Source organism: Fulmarus glacialis, unplaced genomic scaffold (assembly GCF_000690835.1).
Source record: "Fulmarus glacialis isolate BGI_N327 unplaced genomic scaffold, ASM69083v1 scaffold811, whole genome shotgun sequence".
NCBI lineage: Eukaryota > Metazoa > Chordata > Aves > Procellariiformes > Procellariidae > Fulmarus > Fulmarus glacialis.
Window position 1 is genome coordinate 29,297 of NW_009190714.1, and position 19,908 is coordinate 49,204.

The following is a 19,908-nucleotide window of genomic DNA, read 5'->3' on the forward strand; positions in this document are numbered from 1 at the left end:
AGCTGAACTCTTCACTCAGCTGCACTCTTTGGGTAGTGCGTGAACCAGCCATGGTGAATCTTTGTGTGGCAGTTTCTCATCTGTAAAACTGTGGTATGAGGAATAGCACAACCCTAACTCCTTAGGGCAACATCTGTTACCTTGTCTGGTGCAGGATCAGTTGTAACTCCATGTAACCATGCAAATGAAGGCCTCCTGGCTGCTTGGGATCTTTGTTTCCTGCCTGCCTTGATACAACTTCTTCAGCCTTCTGTGACTGTTAGTTGGGGGACAGGATTTGCGCCATGATATTAGGCAGTGCTTATTCAGCTACACTGCAGGATGGCGGGCTGCCTCTAAAAGAAACCAGAATGTTAATTTTGGCTTGGATGCTTGCATTTAAGCAAATAGAACATTACTGGTCAGGGGTATATTAACTTAACTCCTCTCTGTAAGCCATTACGTTTACTGTTAAACCACAAAACAAGCATTAAGAGGTCTTATTAATGCATTTTATATTTATAGACATTTTAAATAAAGTGATCTGCCTTAAAGTATTTAATATCTATTTATGTTACAAGAATTTCTGAAGGGAAAAAAGTCAGCATTACAAAATACTGTTTTATTGCTCCCTTGGTAAATGAGAATCTTAGGGAAAAAAATCCCACTACCCTCCTCTAGAATAACAGTTAAGAAACACAGGAAAACCCTTTTGCAACCTGAAATAACAGGTAGTACTTCATATAGCAAATGCTGTGTTTTTAATGATAATTCTGTAGTTCTGACCATCCCCCTGAACAGAGAATAGATTCACATTAAAGGTACTTGGTTTTTCTGAATGTGATTGTAAAGGTGCAAGCTCTTCCATTTACCAAACTAATATTTGAAGTTGTAAGACAGTTTTCTCCAAGGTCATGGAAGAATTTCCCTCTAAGGTGCTCTGTAATGTATGAGTAGGAACAAGCATGGCTCCAGGGCTTTGAGTTGACTTTTTTTAAGGCACCACTTCTAAAATGAAATTTTTTCGTGTTTTCTGGCAAGGTATTTGATTCAGCACAATTTTCCTAATGGGTGATTCCTCATGGCTTTGTGATAATGTTAAAAAAAAAAAAGCAGATAAAGAAGTTGACAAATACCAACATGTACATCTGCAGCCTTAGCGAGGCAGAGTTTATGGGTGTGCTGGATATAAGGACATGGACGGGGAGAGATATCAGCAGAATTATAGAAATGCAAAACTAGCTACTTAATTATAGGTGCTGATTTATTTTTCTAAGTTAAACTCCCTTCTTACTGAGCTTTTGCACGGTGTTGCAGTGTTTGCATTTCAATTCTTGTCTCCCCTTTGCATCCTTTGGCTTGAGTGCATCTCCTGTTCACGCCCTTTTTCTGTAGCCACCAGTGTTTAGAACTTCCTCTAAGTTCCAAAACAAAGTGCCTTTGTGGTAAAATATGCTTATTTTGCTCACCCATTCTGTTAGTCTGCATCTGGCAACTGTAATTTCTCATTGCATTTCATCCACGTGGAGGCTGTTTGGATGGATGTTCTGTTTCTTACGAAGTCCTGCGTTGCTCCTGTGACACTTCATGGCTTCATCTAAACTGAACTTCAGGTTTCTCAGCCAGCAACTAGAAGACCAGTGCACTGGCTTTCTCTTTTCCTCTCCCCTGCGTTTCTGTGTATCTGTTTACAATAGTTGCCATTTTGGGCTTGGTTCAGGAGCAGGTTCCCAAGCACGAGGCATGCACTGCTTGCTTGCAGGAGTTTTATGCTTTTGTTTCCTCTTGTGTTTTCTTTTCATCTGAGAGAAACGGCCAGTAAGACAAAAAGGAGATTCTCTATCCTCATAGACAGGTAAACTGCACTGGCCTCTACTGTGGCTGGTTTCATGACTTACGCTGTCAGCTTCCTGGAGAAAACTGTGATTCAAATGATTCTGAAACATATGATAAATGAGGTATGAGATCCTTTGGAAAGTTCTGTCCATGGCCATAGTGTTTTTAATGATGAGGAGTGACTGGTTTCAGCTAGTACCTGAACAGCAAGTTGTGAATGTTGACTACTTGCAGTTGTGCAGAGCTTACTTTGCAAACCAATTCCCACTCAGACTGACCCTCTGAGCATTTAGGGACAGAGATGTCTGAATTTCCAAGACCATAACATAGTAATTTAACATCTGCTTTCTATGGGTTTGAAAATCTGAAAAAAGAGTTGTTGTTTTTTTTTTCTCCCCTAAGTGCATTTTTGGGGGTTTTGGAATAAATTACAACTGTGGCTTGGTTTTGAGCTTGCCTTTTTCTGAGACAACAGCATGCAGGGGTAAGTTACTGTAGTATGTGTTAGTTCTCCTGCAGCTGTTGCTAAGCCATGCGATTAGCGTGGAAGCTCTTCGCAGCAGCAAGCAGTAACTTGAAGTTGAAGATCTTTTGGATGTCATTAAGAGGGAAAATTTTTATGTTGTTCTTTAGGAATAATACTGGTTTATTCTCTGAAGCCTTATTTTACACTCTGCAGATCGTTTTTCATTTTGGATTTCCCCTGTGAGAGTTTTTTCTATGTTAAAGAAGCAGATAAAATCATTTTTATCATGCGTGCATTGATGGATTTATATCTCTTGCTCTTGGGGGCTGGCACAAACAGACTCAGGAGCTGCCACTGATAATCGGCTCCCTTACCCTGATCTGGAATTTTCATGATGGGAACAGGGACATAAGGGAAAAGGATATAAGTATTTGATCACTGTCTACAGATTTCTCTTTTCGCTCCAGCAGCCCCAGGAGAAAAAGTTATGTCAACTGTGTCTTATAAAGAGCCATGAATATGTTCTTTTTCATAATGTTTAAAGGGGTAATTTGAAAGCTTGGCTTTAGGTAGGTGTTAGAAATTCTATAGCACTTTTCAAAACAAGTGAAAGACAACCTCAGTAACCTGACTAATGCTTCTGCTGTCCAAACGTCATCCAGCAGCCAAGGCAATGGAGAGGCTCTTGCTTGAGTGCAATGCTTAGGGAAGAAAAAAGAAAAAAGTGAATTTACCCTCAGGGTTGCTGTTCTGAACTCCAAAACATCTGAAACACACACGTCTCCCTCCCACCATCCACCTGCAGAGGAAGCTCTTGAGAATTAAAAAAAATTAAACTGATGTAGTTTAGTTCCTCTCTTAGCCCAATTCCTCATGTCTAGGTTGTGCTTTATGCATGCTGGGGCAGGCCTGGACAGCTCATGTCAAAGCTGCATTTATTCTGTCCCTTCCGTGTCAAAGCTATAAGGAGAAAGAAAGACAGGAGGAATGCAAACAGAGGAGGAGAAGGAGGATGGTTCAGGCTTCAAGCTTTTCTGTTTTAGGGCATTCTGTGCAGTAAAGCTCTGTCAGGGAAATGCAGATGAAGGAGGGAGATGTCCGAGACGGGCTTTATTCTTTTTCTTGTTCTTCTGCACTTCCCCTTCCATTTTTCTGTCTGTTTTATATGACTCTCTACCATACCTCTTTCTGTTTCCAAAGCTCCCTCTCTCTACTTTTGATGACTCCTCACAGAATGGAAGTCAATATAGCGTAGAAGTTCACCTGCAACACGGCAACTGGTGATCATGACCACACTTCAGCCACATTGATGACTTTTCACATCCCTTCCCTTCAGCCTAGTGACCAAAAACCTCTATTGCTCTTCCAGCCAAGCTGCTTTCTGACACTGTATTGATGTCCTAAACCAGTAATCTTTGCATTTTGTTCCATGGCAGTGTGTTAGCGGGTTTCATGCAGCTGACGCTCGTGTTCCCGGCTGCCTTATTTTATTAAAAGGTTCTAAAATACCCCAAATACTTTTACTTTTCCCCTGTTGGAAGTGGTCACAGCAGCCTCAAGGGTGTGAGGCAATTGCAGGCTTGAGGGAGGGTGGCCCACAGTATTGCGAGTGGGAGGGGAGGTGTCTGTGAGTCAGTCTATTAATGCATGTTGTCCGTGCAGCAGGAAATCTTGAGAACATCTGCACTAGGAAATCCCATTTCTCCTCCCCTGCTACCAATTATCTTAGCCACCTCGCTTGGCACTGTTAGCTCAGGTGCCGATGGTAGCCAGTTGGATGTGGTGTCCGAACAGCTTTGACACGCCAAGTCTGTGGGTGATGGGTAGGCTGGGTGAGAAGGGCAGAAGGTGGTCGCTGACATGATGGAATCCCATTCCTAGCAGGAAAGACCTATGGATTTGAATTCTTTTATTTTAAAGGCACCTGGATTCCGTGATAATGCCTCCTTTGGGCACAACCTGCCTCACACAGTCTGGTTTAACACTGGCTGTGTGCTGCCAAAATGGCTGTGAATAACCTGTGCTGAAGTCGGTCTCATATTTTTTCATCAAGTCATTTAAGGTCTGGTTGTCTTCTCACTGGGGTTCCTTCTAGCCTTAAAGACTGTGATTTGAGACAGTTTGGGTTTTCATTTAAAAGGATAGTGTATTGGGCGCAGCTGGCAAGGTGCTGGCAGTGGGGGGCTGCAGGGGCCTCTCTGAGGAGAGACCCTGGGGCTGCTCCGTTCTGGACACAGCCGGTTCCAGCCGGCTCTGGCCCCACCACAGGGCACAGCAGAGCCCATCAGCAAAGCTGTTGGTGCCTCTGTGAAAACATATTTAGGAAAGGGCAAAAGGCTGCATAGGCAGTGAGGAAAAAAGTGTGAGGAAAAATCCGTGTGAGCACCCAGGTCAGAGCAGGAGGAGGGGCAGGAGGTGCTCCAGGTGCCAGAGCGGAGGTGGCCCTGCAGCCTATGGAGAAACCATGGTGAGGCAGGTGGGTATTCCCTGAAGAATATTGTGGCCTGTGGAGAGGAGCCTACACTGGAGCAGGTTCTCCTGACAGGAACTGCGGCCCATGGAGAGGACCCATCCTGCAGCAGGGGAGAAGTGTGAGGAGGAAGGAGCAGCAGAGAGGAGCTGTTATGGACTGGCCACAATCTCCATTCCCCATCCCCCTGCACAGTTTGGGATAAGGAGGAAGAAGGTAGAGGAGTCAGGAATGGAGGAGTGAAGTTGAGCCTAGGAAAACATGGTGGGATGAGGTGAGGGGAAGGCGTTGTTTTCATTTATCTTCGTTTCTTTCTATACAAATTATTTTAATTGGCAATGAATTAAATTTTCCCCAAGTCAAGTGTGTTTTGCCTATGACAGTAATTGGTAAGTGATCTCCCTCTCTTTATTCTCGACTCGCAAGCTTTTTCATCTTATTTTGTCCTCCTGTCCTGTTGAGGAGGGGTTGTGAGAGAGCAGCTGGGTGGCGTGTCTAGTCAGAGAAGTTCAATTGCCATGTGGCTGGTTGCCTCTCAATCTCAAATTCCATGTCTCCATTTCACAGTCCTATATGTGGGCCAAATGCAAGGACAAATCACTTGTGCATAACTGTCTTGCACTCTGTTTTAATTGAGAAGGTCCTCTCAGTACAGTGATGGAGAGTATACATACTGTACTCACTTGGTTAATGAATAAGAGCTGTTTGGGTGGTGATGTTTGCTTGTGCAGACCAATTTGCAGGCACACTTTTAGGTCTGTTTTCTTGCTAATTTGCCTGCAGATCTTAGCTCATTTTGAAAGACAAGTTTATTTGTGGGTGGAGTGTGAACAGTTCCCAACTAAATCTATATAGACCTTTCTGTATAAAACTTCACAGGGGGCTTTTTGCTAACTGGAAAAGAAATAGAAGAATCGGCAAAGGCAGATGAAACTGGAGATGTCTCCCACTCTTCAACTTGGTTCATGAAAGAAGATTGGAAATTGTAAATGTGATATTTTGACAGTGTCCTGCAGCTCTGGAACTGGACAATCTTAAATCACAGTGCTTCTTCAGCTGAGCCTATTATGATCACACCTTGATGGTTGGACTTGATGATCTTAGAGGTCTTTTCCAACCTTAATGATTCTATGATTCTATAATGATTCTAAATCCTGAGAAACAGGGCAGAGTTGTATGAAACAAAAAAGAAAAAAAAAAGGATTACTCTTCCTCTGGCAACTGTCTATCCATCTCTGAGCAAAAATCTTCAAACTTCATTAGGAAATTATTTACCCCAGCATGTGGGTATTGTTAGCTATCGTACTTTCTTGCCTTTTACCAGTAATAAATCATCTACTTAGAGATCCATCCTTGTAGTCAAACAACTCGTAAGCATGGCCAGAATATGCACTGCCACTTTTGTTTGCAACGCATCTTCAAAATTCTGCACACTGTCTATCCTAAAACATGTCTATCCTAAAGAAGAAACACTTCTTGCTAATACACCTGGATTTGTGCTGCAGCGATAATCAGCATCCTGTCATTATCAGAGTCTGGTAGGCCAGCACTGTGGTGTCAGGCAAGTTGCAGTACGTTTACCTGTACACGCATTAAAGTACTGATTGCAGTGCAAAGGAACCAGTCTGACTGCATTGAAGCAAGCGTCTCCCTTTTAATCCAGTCAGAGCTCACAGAGTGAGAAGTCTGGTTCAGCCTCTGAGGCATTCACAGTGGGGGATGGAAGCAGAGCTAGCTGGAGCAGATCTCTGATGAGAAAGGGTCTGTCTCTTCTCTAGGTGGATTGTGTTTGAATGCTTTAGTTGTGCTGAAGTAGAACAGCCACTTGTACCAGTCAGGCTTATTTAGCAGAGAGAAAGGTTATTCCTACTAGATAACACAAACTACAATCAATCTGGGGCTTGTTTGGGCTCCCTTTAAGAGAATAAGCAAACAAAGCTTGAATAAACAAGCAAAGTAAAGCCTCTTTTGCATGCCTTGTGTCTTTTTGGATTAGTATCCAATTGTTGCTGCTGCTAGCTAGGTTGGGCTCTTCTGAGATCACTGATGGATGCAAATACAAATGCAGTCAAAGTTATCCTTAGGATGGAGAGCACAAGAGAAAAGGAAGAGGGACTGATAATCTTCAAAATGACATGCTCAACTCTCCAGCAGCTTGTTCTTGCTGTGCAAGTTTTGCCAGTGAAAACTACCTTTTGAAGTCCGTGGTGTTTGGATCTCTCTGCGCTGGGTCTGGAGGCAGGCAGCTTGTCTGCTCTGATGGAAAGGCAAGCACCATCATCCATTGGGCTTAATGACAAGAACCTGTTTGCTGTACTCTCGTTTTATGAGTAGAAGCTTTATGGGATGGTCAGAGTTAGCAGTGAGCTAGGCAAATCAAAGGCATCCATCACAAGCAAATGTTTGTTAGTCTCTGTAGTGGTACATGAGAGATTGACTTGATCAGCATGATGCCCCATTGACCCACTCAGCTGGATGTCCAGGTCTCCATTTACACATAGGTCAACTGTCAGAGCCCTTTTCTGCACGTGTCAAGTTTACCCCCCCCGGGTCTGTAGTGAGAGGCCTTAGCTACTCTACCAACATACCCCCGAGCTAAGTAAATAGTACCAGCACTTGTATGCATTTGTATACCAGCCGCAGGGAAGATAAATGGCTTATTGTGCTCATACTGAAGGTCAGTGGGTCAAATACTGAGTAGCGTCTGTCTTGCAATCTGTGCCTAAATTATAGGAAACATTTATGTGTGTGCTTAAGTCCAACTCCAAACACTAAAGAGCTTATGAACACTCTTACACTGAGCACATTCCTGAGTATTTGCACAAACAGGAAAAATAGCAAGCGTTGAAAACATAATATCCGAAATGTGTTCATGTCTTGGGTTTGTTGTAGGAAGTTAGCTGAGCCTGTGTGATATTTCTAGCCAAACGAGACGTGAGTAAGGAATATAGCTTACCTGAGGCCAAATCCTGCCTCCCATTAGTCAAGAGTCTGTCTTCAGTGGTCTTGATTTTATTTTTTTGACTGAGTAGGGAATACAATATTCATCCAAAGGTTGTTATGGGGTTTTTTAAACCTTTTTAAAATAAACCCCTCCCTCACCTTTTTTGATATAGTCTAGTATAGTCTAGTTAAAGCACTTGTACACGGAGAAATGGGTGGAATAAAATTCTGGCATCAGTTAAGATCTTATGTTCTAACCTATAAAAATAAGGTGAAGTATCTGAGCTGGAATGCAAAATCCGGAGAAAGTAGTAAGGTAGTTTCCGGTGCTATTTTTGTATTTCCTGAGGCTTGTGTCATTATGTGCTGTCTTATTACTATTCTCTTATATAAGATACGAAAATAACAGAGGGAAATTGCTTTTCCATTCTATTTCCTGAAGTCTAAAACATACCATTATTTCATCTTGCATTCAGATATCTCTGATATTTAAATGCTGAAGATCCATATTAGTTGGATGCGTCATAATGTATGTCCATGTTCCTGAGACTTTGGTTTATGTTCAGAATTCCTTTGAATATTTCTCTTCTTTCCTTTGTTGCTCAGCAACCCTTTTTCTCTTGTTTATTCCAGTTAAAAGTATTTTTCTTTCTGCAACTAGCTTGTGTATTTTTTGTTTTGTTTTTTAATGTTTTTTGTCCTTGAATGCTGAATCTTGCTCAGATTAGCCTGTGACAAATTGGTCAAGTGGTGAAGCCAAATGCAGTATGGTAGGAGCAAACCTACTGTGTTTTTGTGAGCATTTTAGCTATTCTGTAGTATGTGGAACTGTTAGAGTGGTAACACAGTAGCTCTTAAAAATTCTTTATTTTATTGAGTGTAGTAGCACAACCCATTTGGGTTTGTTTTGGGTTTTTTGACGGACAAATGTCTAACTTCAGTCACAATTCGTTCCTTCAACTATTACTAGGTCTTGGTATTGTTACTGATGGGCTGTGGATGTCTTCTTTGTATTTTAACAGGTGTACAACATGTTTCAACATCAAAGTCTTGGAATTAAAGTCAGCATTCGAGTGACCAAACTAGTCCTGCTCCGCAACCGACCTGTGAGTTCTAACTCATTTTTACCCTGCTGTTATAATTGTACTGTGGTAGTCTCACAGGCAGAACGGGATCCTTGTGCTGGGGTCGGGAGGGAAATGGGGCATGTCTGGCCACATGATCACAAATTGTAAGTAGTGCCTGCCACACTACACCAGGCAGTATTAAAGGTGGGAAGTATAGGGGGCTGTGGGAGTGAAGGGAGCTACAGTCCTTTTATTTATCCTTCCTGGTAAATCTTTGTCCACTTACAGTTGCGAACCAGTCTTGGGAGTTAACTGTAACAAAGATTAAAACTTACATGGCTCTGGTATCGAATATATAACTTCCAGACTTACGAGACTTTTGAATGTAGTGCTGTATTAGAAGCTTATGACTGCTGCCAGCTGATGGAGTTGTTCTGTAGATCAAATGACAGAAGTCAGTGTAGATTCCAAAGTCTCTAGTTCACCTGCTCAGATGAAGCTGGTTTTGCACTTTTCATTCTATCACGTCTATATCTTTGAACCTCTGATATTTCATCAGAGGTCTAATGCTTTATGTAAAGACTGTGACTGATATTTCTTCTTTTGTATCCCTTTTTTTTCCAAAAAGGCAAAGTTGTCTATCGGGCATCACGGAGAGAGGTCTCTGGAGAGCTTTTGTCAATGGCAAAATGAAGAATATGGTGGGGCAAAATACCTTGGTAACAATCAGGTTCCCGGCGCGAGGGATGACACCCCTCCTGTGGATGCTGCTGTTTTTGTAACCAGGTATAGTGAGGTCTGGTTATCTGTTTACTTCAACCAATAATGGCCCATAGTCAATGATAGGGTTATCTGGTCTAGCAGGAATCTAAGAAAAAGATGTGTTGATGATGATACATTTGATACCTACCTGCTGTTTGGATGGCTTGGATGACTCAGATGAAAGTGATTTGTCTTGTTTCTGTGTATACTTAGCAAGGTTGCACAAAAGCATCTCTCCTCCTGAATCAGAGCACTGTCATAGTCAGGATACAGGCAAGACATGGCTGTAGTACAGGTGTAGTACTTTTTTCTTACACCTGCTGGTATAAGTGGAAAAAATAGGTGAGATTTTGGAGCATAAGCCCTTCTTCCTAGAAGAAAGAAGCTGTGGAGTTGAGAACACAGTTGAGAACAAGTGCTCTGTGTGTAATTAGATATGAATCAACTGAACAGTCGGAGAGGAGAGACAGTTGGTACCTGCGGAGCAGACAGTGTGTCAGTAGTGGGGAGGTGGTGAGGGAGTTATCTCCTAAAGAAAGTGAGAGATGAATACCATAAACTAAATTAATTTTGTCTCTCTTTGCCCTAGGAAATAACCACTTTAACATCTCTCCTGTGTTATAGCTGAGATAGAGGAAGGGTGTCATTCTTAGTTTGTTTGTATATTTGAAAACTGCTGCATTTATTTGACGTGAAATAATCTGTGTATGAATACTTGAGCAAAATTCCTTGCAGCCCGCAGCTCTGTACCTATTGATGTATCAAACACATTAGCGTATGGCCCAGATAAATAAAGTAAGCAAAAGGGTGTTACCCCTATTAACCTGTAGACTTTTTCCCTCTAACTTCATTACCTGAGCTCAATCTCACAGTACAATGCAAGTCCCATGTTCCTCACAGTCACCATAAATTTTGAGTAGCAAATCCATGGTCTTTTAAGTTGATTGCATACTTTGAGATGTAAATGAAAAATGCATTGTTATAGAAATGATCTCTGAATAATTAAAGTGAGTACAAAAATGTAGTGTAAGATGGATGCTGTATGTGCTAGAAAAACACTACTTCCTACCCTCTTCTTCCCCAATTTGAGACAGGAAATGTCTGTACTGCAGTTCAGTATTACTCACCTCTTTCACCTTCTTTTCTCTGCCAACAACGTAAGTAGAAATACATGTTTTTGCATAAACTGCCATTCTGATTATTACAATCTCTTGTGTTAATAGTCACATTGCAAACTATCCATGGGATTTTGGTGAGTGTTCAGAAAAATAGCTGGTGAGCAGGGCATGGGGCCAGCAAAGTTCCGAAGAATGCACCTTCACAGACGTGTGCAGCTTCCCCAAATCCTTCTCTCTCCTCTGTATTCAGTGTAGTCCAACCAAGCACTTAAGCAGATACTTAACATTTTAGACAGGGTGAATAGTTCCTTTGAAGTCAATGGGCTGCACATCCTGGTTATAGTTAAGCATGTGCTTCATTGGATCAGGGCCTAAATAAATAACTAACATTTTTGTTAAACTCATCCGGGCATCCAGTTGTCCTGCACAACAAGTGAGGCATACAGAATCTCTTCTGATGTGCTCTAAGTACGGGGTGGAGGGAATGAGCAGAGCATTTAATCTGTGCAGTCTCTCTGCAGCTTATAAAATTGAATGCATAATATCAGGCTAAATGAGTTGGACTTAGGCATCTGAGGAAGAATTGTAGAAAGAATTTGTAGGAAGAATTGTTCAATAGATTGCAGGGTTTTGCAGTCAGAATAGCTGGAGAAGTACAGATTCGGTTGGGTTAGAAACTAGATTCAGATTTTGTGAGACAGTTCAGGCCAGGGAGCACACTGCTGTGCATAAGAGCAGCATTTTTCCTGTTTGATAGGCTAGCAGTGTGTACTTGTAGTCTTTTTCCTTCCTTCTTGCTGTGTCTTGTCATCCTTAACCTGTACTGCTTCTGCTGCATAGAGGATGCTGCATTGCCTCGAAGACTTCTGGCCCAGCAGCCCAATTCCTGCATCAGGGAAATAAGGTTTTCTACTCTTGGCTTTGGAAGCATGTGTGTGTGTGTGTCCCTGGACCCTCCCCAGACTGTACAGATGGACCAGTGGTAGAGGATATGGGAGCAACATCATGTCCAGCACAAGCAATTGTGCCAGAAAAAGCAGAAGCTGAATTTTCAGCAGCTGCAGCTGCTTTAGGACTAGAAACAGATTCTTTGGGGTCAACCTCTGAAGAAATCCCTCTGGTTCCAACCTGGCTGTGTTCATTTGAAACACCAAGGCACTCTTGCCTTTTGAAACTTCACCTCTAACTTATGTTCCCTATGTAGTCATTTGTATGCAAAAGTAGATTACCTAGGTGGCAAATACCCCTCCTGTGGGATTTTAATAGTATCCACCTGATTGAGTTCCAGGTAAGAGGCATACTATGTCTGTGAAATAAGATGTACCATTGTCCAGTTCAGAAAATAAATGAGACAGTGGGAATAATCTGTTATAGCCCTGAAGGTCTGAGTATAGTGTTGTGGTCTCTATAATCATCAGACTTTTTTTGTTCAAATTCTGGTTTTGAACTTGCAGAAATTCATATCTCCGGCATCTATGGATAATGTACTTCATATTTTAATGGGCAGCTGACCAGAATAACTTCTGTCTGCAGAATCTGTATCTTGGTGATCTTAGAAGCATGTCTCATTTGAAACACATTCCCCCTCTTGATCTTCTGTCTTTTGCATTCCCCAGGAAATCCTCAGACATTCTGATGTTCTCTCCATCTCCTGGCTGTAGGTGTTTGGGTCACTTATTAGACTATAGGTGATGTGATAGCAGAGCGAAGAATGACACAAGACTGATAGGAACAGAATTCAGAGCTGTCATTAAGCAAAGACTTGGTTTTTTCCTGACATACTGGTGTAGTTATTCTGTTTGCAGCCTGCTCCTCCCTTCCACATTTCTCCAGCCCTTTGCCTTCCCATTAAATGGGCAAATGGAGCAATTCCATGTGCATCAAGGAAACCGGGCACATAGCTACTAAATGTATATATGGATGTGCAAAGGTTTTTTTTGGCCCGTTTTTGACTGTATCAGCTTCCTCTATCCTTTAGCTTTATGTCCCTGCAGGGTTAAACTGATCAAAAGATGTCATTTGAAGGGTGCTGGGAAGTGGCCATTAAACAGAATACTTCTTATTCATGTTGCACAGTTCAACTACTGTCCTTCTTTCTTACAGGAAGAACTTGAATTGCAGAATTTAGCTTAGCACAGTTAGGTATTTTTTTCCAGTTCGTGTGAGCCAGATGGAAGAGTGACCGTAGGAGGAGTTCTGAGCTCTTCTTTTCTGGCTATTTTTATTGAACAAAACAACTGACTTCTTGTCATTTTTTTAGAAGAATTGTTTAAATCTGCTAATGGAAACACTCTGTGCAGTACCACAAGTGATAATGACTGAGAATTTCACAGGTCCCTAGAAGATGAGAACACATGGCCTGCTTGATTCAGTCAGTGGCTAAAAGTGAAGAGTAAATTTGCTTCACAGCTACAGCCTGTGATTTCAATATATTATCCAAGACTTAGTGTGATAAGGTCAGATCTTGGATTTGAACTGCAGTTCCTGGAGTAAGAGTTTTATTCTAAAATAGCTCTATGAAAGATTCTGCTAACAAAACTATATCTCTGTGATAAGAGACCTCTCTGCACATGCAATGAATATTAAGGTATCTTTTCTATATTCTTGGAGTATCGTTATAGTATCATTCATGTCAAGCTGTCACTTCAAAAGTATAGATGCAGTCAAGCTCAAAGATGCTCCAGAGAGAGACCTGTGATTGAAACCTTTTTAAAAGCAGATCGGTTTCAGTGCCATGATGGGGCCATCTTACCTCACTGGTGTGACTGATCCACAGGTGAGATAGATCTTTCTTATGGCTTTTCAGTCTTTGGCTCCCCTCTGATTGCCAGGAAAGGACTGTAGGAGTTTCAGTATATAGGTTTTGTGATGGGGTGGCTGCTTGCCTTTGGAAGAAGACCGAGACCTATCAAGTTCATTTGTGACTAAAGGTTTGGATGTGCTTTTCTGCTTGGCCACAGAGTTTTGGGGTAAAATGTTTACAATAGGTCTGGATGATTTAAAGCCCAGTATTTTGGTACAAGATCTTTGAACAGAAGAATGGCATCTCTTGGACTTGTGTTTATGACAGTTTAAAGGATGGTCTGAGGAGGTTTCATACTTGCAGGCCCACATGCAGTGAATTGGGCAGCTATGTTCAGTTCTTCTTGCTGACCTGTTTCGAGTCCTTCCCTGACCAGACAGCATCACAGCACTCTCTTTACAGAGAAGGATTGTTCTACCTCTGTAGGAGAGTCGGCGAGTTGTGCTGGATCACTTACGAGACCCCTCGTTTTATGGCATGATGGTAATTTCTCCAGGCAGCTGCCTGAAAGTGCCAGACACCTTTCAGTGTAGAACACAGAGTGCAAGGAGCAAAATTGCTGTGCTTTATTTGCAGAGCTGGCCAGCCCCTGAAGAGAGATGCTTTTCTAGCAATGGCCTCCTGCCATCTACTAATAGTTCAGCTATCTGTTGTCACAAGAAAAGCATCTGTTTGATTTACCAGTTTATATAACATAATAAGTCCTTAAATAAACCTCCGTCAAATTGGCTCTGGGAACTCAAGCAGGCGCGCTTGTGCCAGCTCCGTCAGGAGACTGTCATTAGTCTTCTTTGGAAAGGCTGGAATGCCAAGGTGTCGAGACACAGTAAGGCTGCAGTGAAAAATGAAAGCTGGGGCCGGTGTGTGGTCGTAGCTTCCGATTTTGTTTTGTTCCTAACTGATTTTTTAACACTTTGATGGTTGTTACAGTTTCTCTGCATTGAAGCATGGTTAGTCTTCAATGTCTACTTAACAGGAGCTGGTAATAGCTGTTGTTTCTCTCCTTCCAAGTCCTTGACAACTTGATTTGTGACTTTCAAAGGTATTTGGTGTGAAGGATTTGGGTTCATCAGTCCTGGGCCTTAAATCCCTTGTCCTATAAACTCTAATTTCATACTTTTCTTCAAGAAAAAAGTATTTTTAATCTTTCTCTATTTTTATCTTCAGTATTTTCATTTTCTAAGTATTTCTCTTTCTCTAAGTATTCTCTTTCTCTAAGTATTTTTAATCTTCCCTCTGCCAAACACTCAAAATCCCACCAGGGACTCAGGCATTTCAAATGACACGCTTGAAATGTACTAATATGATTCTCTCACTAGCCTCCCCACAGGGTGAGGAAAGCCATAATGATAGAGATTATGGTTCCTCGGCTTCCCTTGGGTTAAGGAACTTCTGAAATGTTTTAGCACATGTGACGCTTTTCTCCAGCTCCTCCTCATAGCGGATAGCACTGCAAAGCAGGTCTGGTGAAGATAGCTGCTGAAGTTTAGGTCTAAGTGCTTATTGAAATGTATTCAAACCATTAATTTAATTATAAAATACTTTTCCTCCCACACTTGTTTTTCTGTCATGAGGAATCTCATTTGCAAAATCTTCTCACGTGAAGTGCCATCACTTAGATGGTAAGCTTCAAGACTTTTTATTCTGTTTCTCTCTAATACAGCTCCATGGATCCCTTGGTTGATTTGTGGGTGCCAGTGGCATATGTAGTATCTCTTCCTGCCTTGATGAGAACTGAGGAGACTGGATGAGATATGGGGGGAGTAATAGAGATCAAATGAAGTCTCTTGAACCTCTCTGTGTTGGATTCAAATCATAAAATGGCAAATCTGACTGTAATAAGTTTAGCTGAAGCCAATTTACCTAGCTGTTTCCTGGCAAATCCTGAAATTCTCTTCCTTCTTCATTGTCAACATCTGTCTTTCTCTGTTTAGTCCTGCTTCTTTCTTGTCCTTTTCTATTCCAGTGGAAGAAGAAAATTGAAGAACTGAGAATTTCTGGGTATACATGATCAGTTCTGTGTCTCCAGGCAGTGTCCCCACATATCTCCTCCTCCCACTTTTGATGGTGCTGTTGCATCACAGGGTGTCTGCACCTTTTTGTTACAGTTCTCTTGTGAAAAGAGGAGGTTCAATTTTAATCCAGTTGCTGAAGAAGTCTGACATCATAGACTGAGGCAGTACTCTTTTACATGCTAAATCTTAAGTCTATTAAATTGGACTGTAGTATACGGAGCTGATTCACATAATTGCTTGTAATCTTGCAGTAGCAATCAATGCTGCTATCTGTGTTGTCATCGTGTAGACTGCACAGCAGTTTTAAAAAAACCGCAAACCTCAACACCCATGATATGTGAGTCATGCATCACTGCTTTTTCCTAGCCTGAAGTCTGGAGGCACAGGATACATTTCACTTCTGTTCTGTTTTTCTTTCTAGGACAGATTTCTGCGTACACAAAGACGAGCCTTGTGACACTGTGGGTAAGTCAAAGAAGTAGGGGAGAATATTTTGATAGCCACCTCTATGCTAATAGGAGCTTTCTGGGCAATCTTTCATTTTTTTTTTTATTTGCTGTAATGTTGCTTTTGCTATTCTGTATACCTTTGTAATGCAAATATACATTAGTTGAGCAGGGTATGAACTATAAATTAAATATTAACTCCTTCCAAGCACTGGAGGTCTCCGAGTTCAGGAAGTAATCTTAAGTATTTCTACTCCTTTGGAGCGGATGTAGAATTAGATAATTGGAGATTAGGAAACTGTCTTTTGGTCTGTCTGTATAATGCTCCTTTCAGTGCTCTCTCTAACCTAAAACAAGAATTTGCTAACTAATGAATGTATTTCCAATTGTAAGAACTTGTGTAACACTCCCAGATCAAACTGGCACTCAGACACCAGAGAAGAATACTTCGTTGTAGGAAAGCCAAGTTAAATCTTCTTTTCTGCCTCCTACTCCTCCTACTTCCTAACTGCCTTTAATCTTATCCAAATCCTGGGTACACAGGGTCCTTACATCCCACACATTAAATACTTTGTTTGTTTATTTATTTATTTAACTTAGGTAGCAGTAACCTTCACCGTATCTGTTCTCCTGGTATTTTTTTTAATCACCACAGTAGCAGCAGTGTTTGGAGGCATAGCTCAACATCCTCTCCATGATGATTGCATGTTTTTTTTAGATTTGCCTCAAAGTCAAGTGGCCCCTTATCCTACATTCTGTGTAAACTTGGAATGGATCCTGATTTTCAGCTGATCTTACACTCCAGTGTTCAGAGAGACACTCGCAGACTAGGGGTTGCTATGCTGACAGTAGTGGGTGATGAAGAGCCTGGGGGAAAGTGCCCTCTGAAACTACCTATAGAAGTCTCATCTCAGAATGCAGGTCCTTCCCTCTGTGTGTTGTGGAGACTGATCAGGTGAAAGGAGGAAATACAGAGCTGAAAAATACATACCTTTTCTTTTCAAACATGACAAGGACTGGCCTACTGGCCTCTACGTCCAAGTCTTTTTTCCAGTTGGAATACCTCATAATGCATTTATTCTGTGTCCAACGGAACAGCGGAAAACACACTTCCACTGAGGAAGGTTTTTATACTGTGTACCTGCATCTGGAGATGGCTGTGGTAAGATACAACAAAGAAGTAAAAAAAAAAAAAAAAAAAAAAAGGGAGAAAAAAAAAAAAAAAAAGAGAGAGAGAGAGAAGCTGATGGAAGACACGTGCTGACTAAGGTCAGAGCTCTTTCCATTTTTAAAGACCATATTGTTGAAGATCTCTATTCAGGGAATTATATTACCGTAGACAGCATGACTAAGGAAATATTTTTATTACTTCTTTTCTGTTCTTACAATGTGCAAGTACTTTCTTGTGCTGTGACTTGCTGCAGGCTGTGGCTGCAGTGGAGAAAGTGGAAGACCAGAGCGATAAAGATTAAACTCATTTGTTACTCCTTCCAGCATAGTTTTTCCAAAATATTTAGAAGGTGAATGTTCCTGGGACAGAACCAGTCTGGCCTCTTTGCTCTCCTCAATCCTACTTTTCCTTCCTTCTCCCCTGACAGTTTCATCTTGTGGCAGCAAAGCACTAGCATCTTCACTTATGCATTTTCTATGCCCCACTGTTTCTGTTGCCTGAACCCAGAGGCAGTGTGCCTTATCTCTGAGTACAGATGAAATCCTCCATCATATAATACCATCTTTTCTTAAATACTGTTGAAATAAGTAAATATTTTGATAACATAAATTTTCAAGCATTATTGCCTGTACCCAAATTGGTGAGTTACTGCAGTCGTTTCAGATCATCTACAATTTAGGCCTTTATCTCTGTGTTGTATATACTGGCAGCATATTTTGAGTTTTCTTCAAAACCATAAAACGAGGAACTATTCTGGTAGGGCTGCAATCTGAATGAAGTCTGCTCAAGTTATACCGCACTCTGATATCTCATCTGTCCCTGCCTTGAGAAATACTTGTTATGCTTAGTGGCTGGAGGTAGAGCCTGAAGATGATAATCAATTCCTCTGGTCATCAGCTTGCTAACGAGTAATGCAATGGTGCAATATGAAATTGGCATGCTGGATTTTGATGGATTCCTATCCATAAAACAGATATTTCATGTTTCTGAGTCCTTATGTGTATCCTAAACCCATAGGATAGTATCTGATAATTATGGACAATGTGTCTGATGCCCTGAATATATCGTATACTTGTGATTTATATAGAGATCATTGTCTTTGCCTTCTGTGGATGGATATAGCACTGTATTAGCTTCATTCCCCTTTCTCTGCCGAAGGTATTGTATTGGTGATATAACTATGTGATTTTTCTTTACTGATGAAAGTTAGGCCATATGTAATCCATTCATATTACAGATGTTAGACCAGAATGGAATTTGGCCCTGTTGTCATTTGCATATGTGTCACAGCAGAGGAAGAATAAATTAAGGAATGCACTTCCATGGCATGCAAGTGGTTTGAGAAAGTGGTTAGTGTAGGTAGTACTAAATTTTAACTGTGTGAAAGATTCTCCAGTTTTCCTCCTTAGTCAGAATAGGGAAAAATAGGTGTTAGTTGTAGAGAAGTAGGTTTTTAATAGCCACAATTCCGTGCCCTGTATATATACATGGGTTATATAAGTAGCAACGTAGCATGGCATTTACTTGGGCTTAATATGAGTGCAACGGTCAAAGTAGGCTGATGCCCACTGGTATACCATGCTGGCTTATGAAGAATTATGTTGATGTTTCAGCCATCTCTATTGTTGCCAGATTCCTATTCCTCACTCCAGCTCCGAGATAGTCCCCTCCAAATCAGCAAGACTGCCTGCGAAAGCAAGAAGCTAGTCCAAAGAGTGATGTCGCATTTTGTCTTGATGGTGATGCTGAGGTTATAGCACTCCCCAAAGTTCTCTAGAATAGAACAGCAATTTGCTTTCATTTCTTGCCTTATACTTAGCTTTTATATATGAAGAACATGGTCTCAGCAGATGCATATGTGTGTTTATACCTGCTTATGGATGAAGTTAGCCATTGCAATGTGGTACACTGCCATCCTTTAAAGGAAGAAACATCTTTCTGGTGAGTGGGCACTCTCCTAAACTAGGAGACTGAGGCTACTGCTCTATATAAGGCAGAGAATCAGGACTCTAGACTCCTGATTTCTATTCCCAGCTCTGGCATTGACTCATTGTGTGACATTTGGCAAGTCACTTATATGCTGAATGTTTCTGTCTAGCTCTATGAAATAAGGATTTTGAGTGCAAAGCTACAGGAGATTGCATGGCTTAAGAAGTTCTCATATAAAGCAGTGTGATGTCATTGAGTAGATGATGCAATACAAGTCCAGAATCTAATGTTGCTTAGTCATGTTTAAGAGACTATAAAGAATCTGTTAGATTATGTGTACTAAAATAAGAGGATTCAGAGTGCTGTAGGTAACGGGTTTTTTAGTGACAGTGCCTTGATTTTCTTTACATTGTGAGAAATATGGAAGCAAAATTCTCCCTGATGGAAGTATTGAGGCCCAGCTGTTGTTCGGAAGTGGGATTATGAAGTTTAAATGGCTTATAAGAGGTGTTCATTTGTGCTCAAAAAGATCCATATTGAAAAACCTGTCTGGAATCTTTGCCTGCCATGCAGACACAGAGAGAAAACAGCAGCAGGAGGTTTGTATTTGTATTCTGGCAGGGGCCCCTCACTGAAACCAGTTGCTCTGGGGACTTCGTTCAAATTTTCTTGGCCCAGCTGCCAAGGTAGTGTGGAAGGTTACATAATGGCTGAAACAAGCTCAAAAATGGTGAAAATATGTAGGTATGTCTTTGTGGGGTGATACCCCACTGGCTGTGTGAAGAAACAGAACCACGTTTGTTTAAGAAACAGTTTGTTAATGCTTATTGCCCCACTTGGTTGTGTAAGTTAGCCCTCAGAACGAATGAATTCAAAAGGAGGTGGACAGAAGGAAAACAATAT

General features: G+C 41.3%; 1 protein-coding gene across 1 annotated transcript in view; it reads left to right on the forward strand.

The window, feature by feature from the left end:
• The window catches only part of ADAMTS17 (ADAM metallopeptidase with thrombospondin type 1 motif, 17), a 180,157-nt gene that overhangs the window by 19,640 nt on the left and 140,609 nt on the right, over nucleotides 1–19,908 (forward strand). The window contains exons 3-5 of the mRNA XM_009586177.1: nucleotides 8,717–8,800; nucleotides 9,390–9,547; nucleotides 15,881–15,924. Of these exons, the coding sequence (XP_009584472.1) occupies nucleotides 8,717–8,800; nucleotides 9,390–9,547; nucleotides 15,881–15,924 (286 nt within the window). The remainder of the gene's footprint in view (nucleotides 1–8,716; nucleotides 8,801–9,389; nucleotides 9,548–15,880; nucleotides 15,925–19,908) is intronic.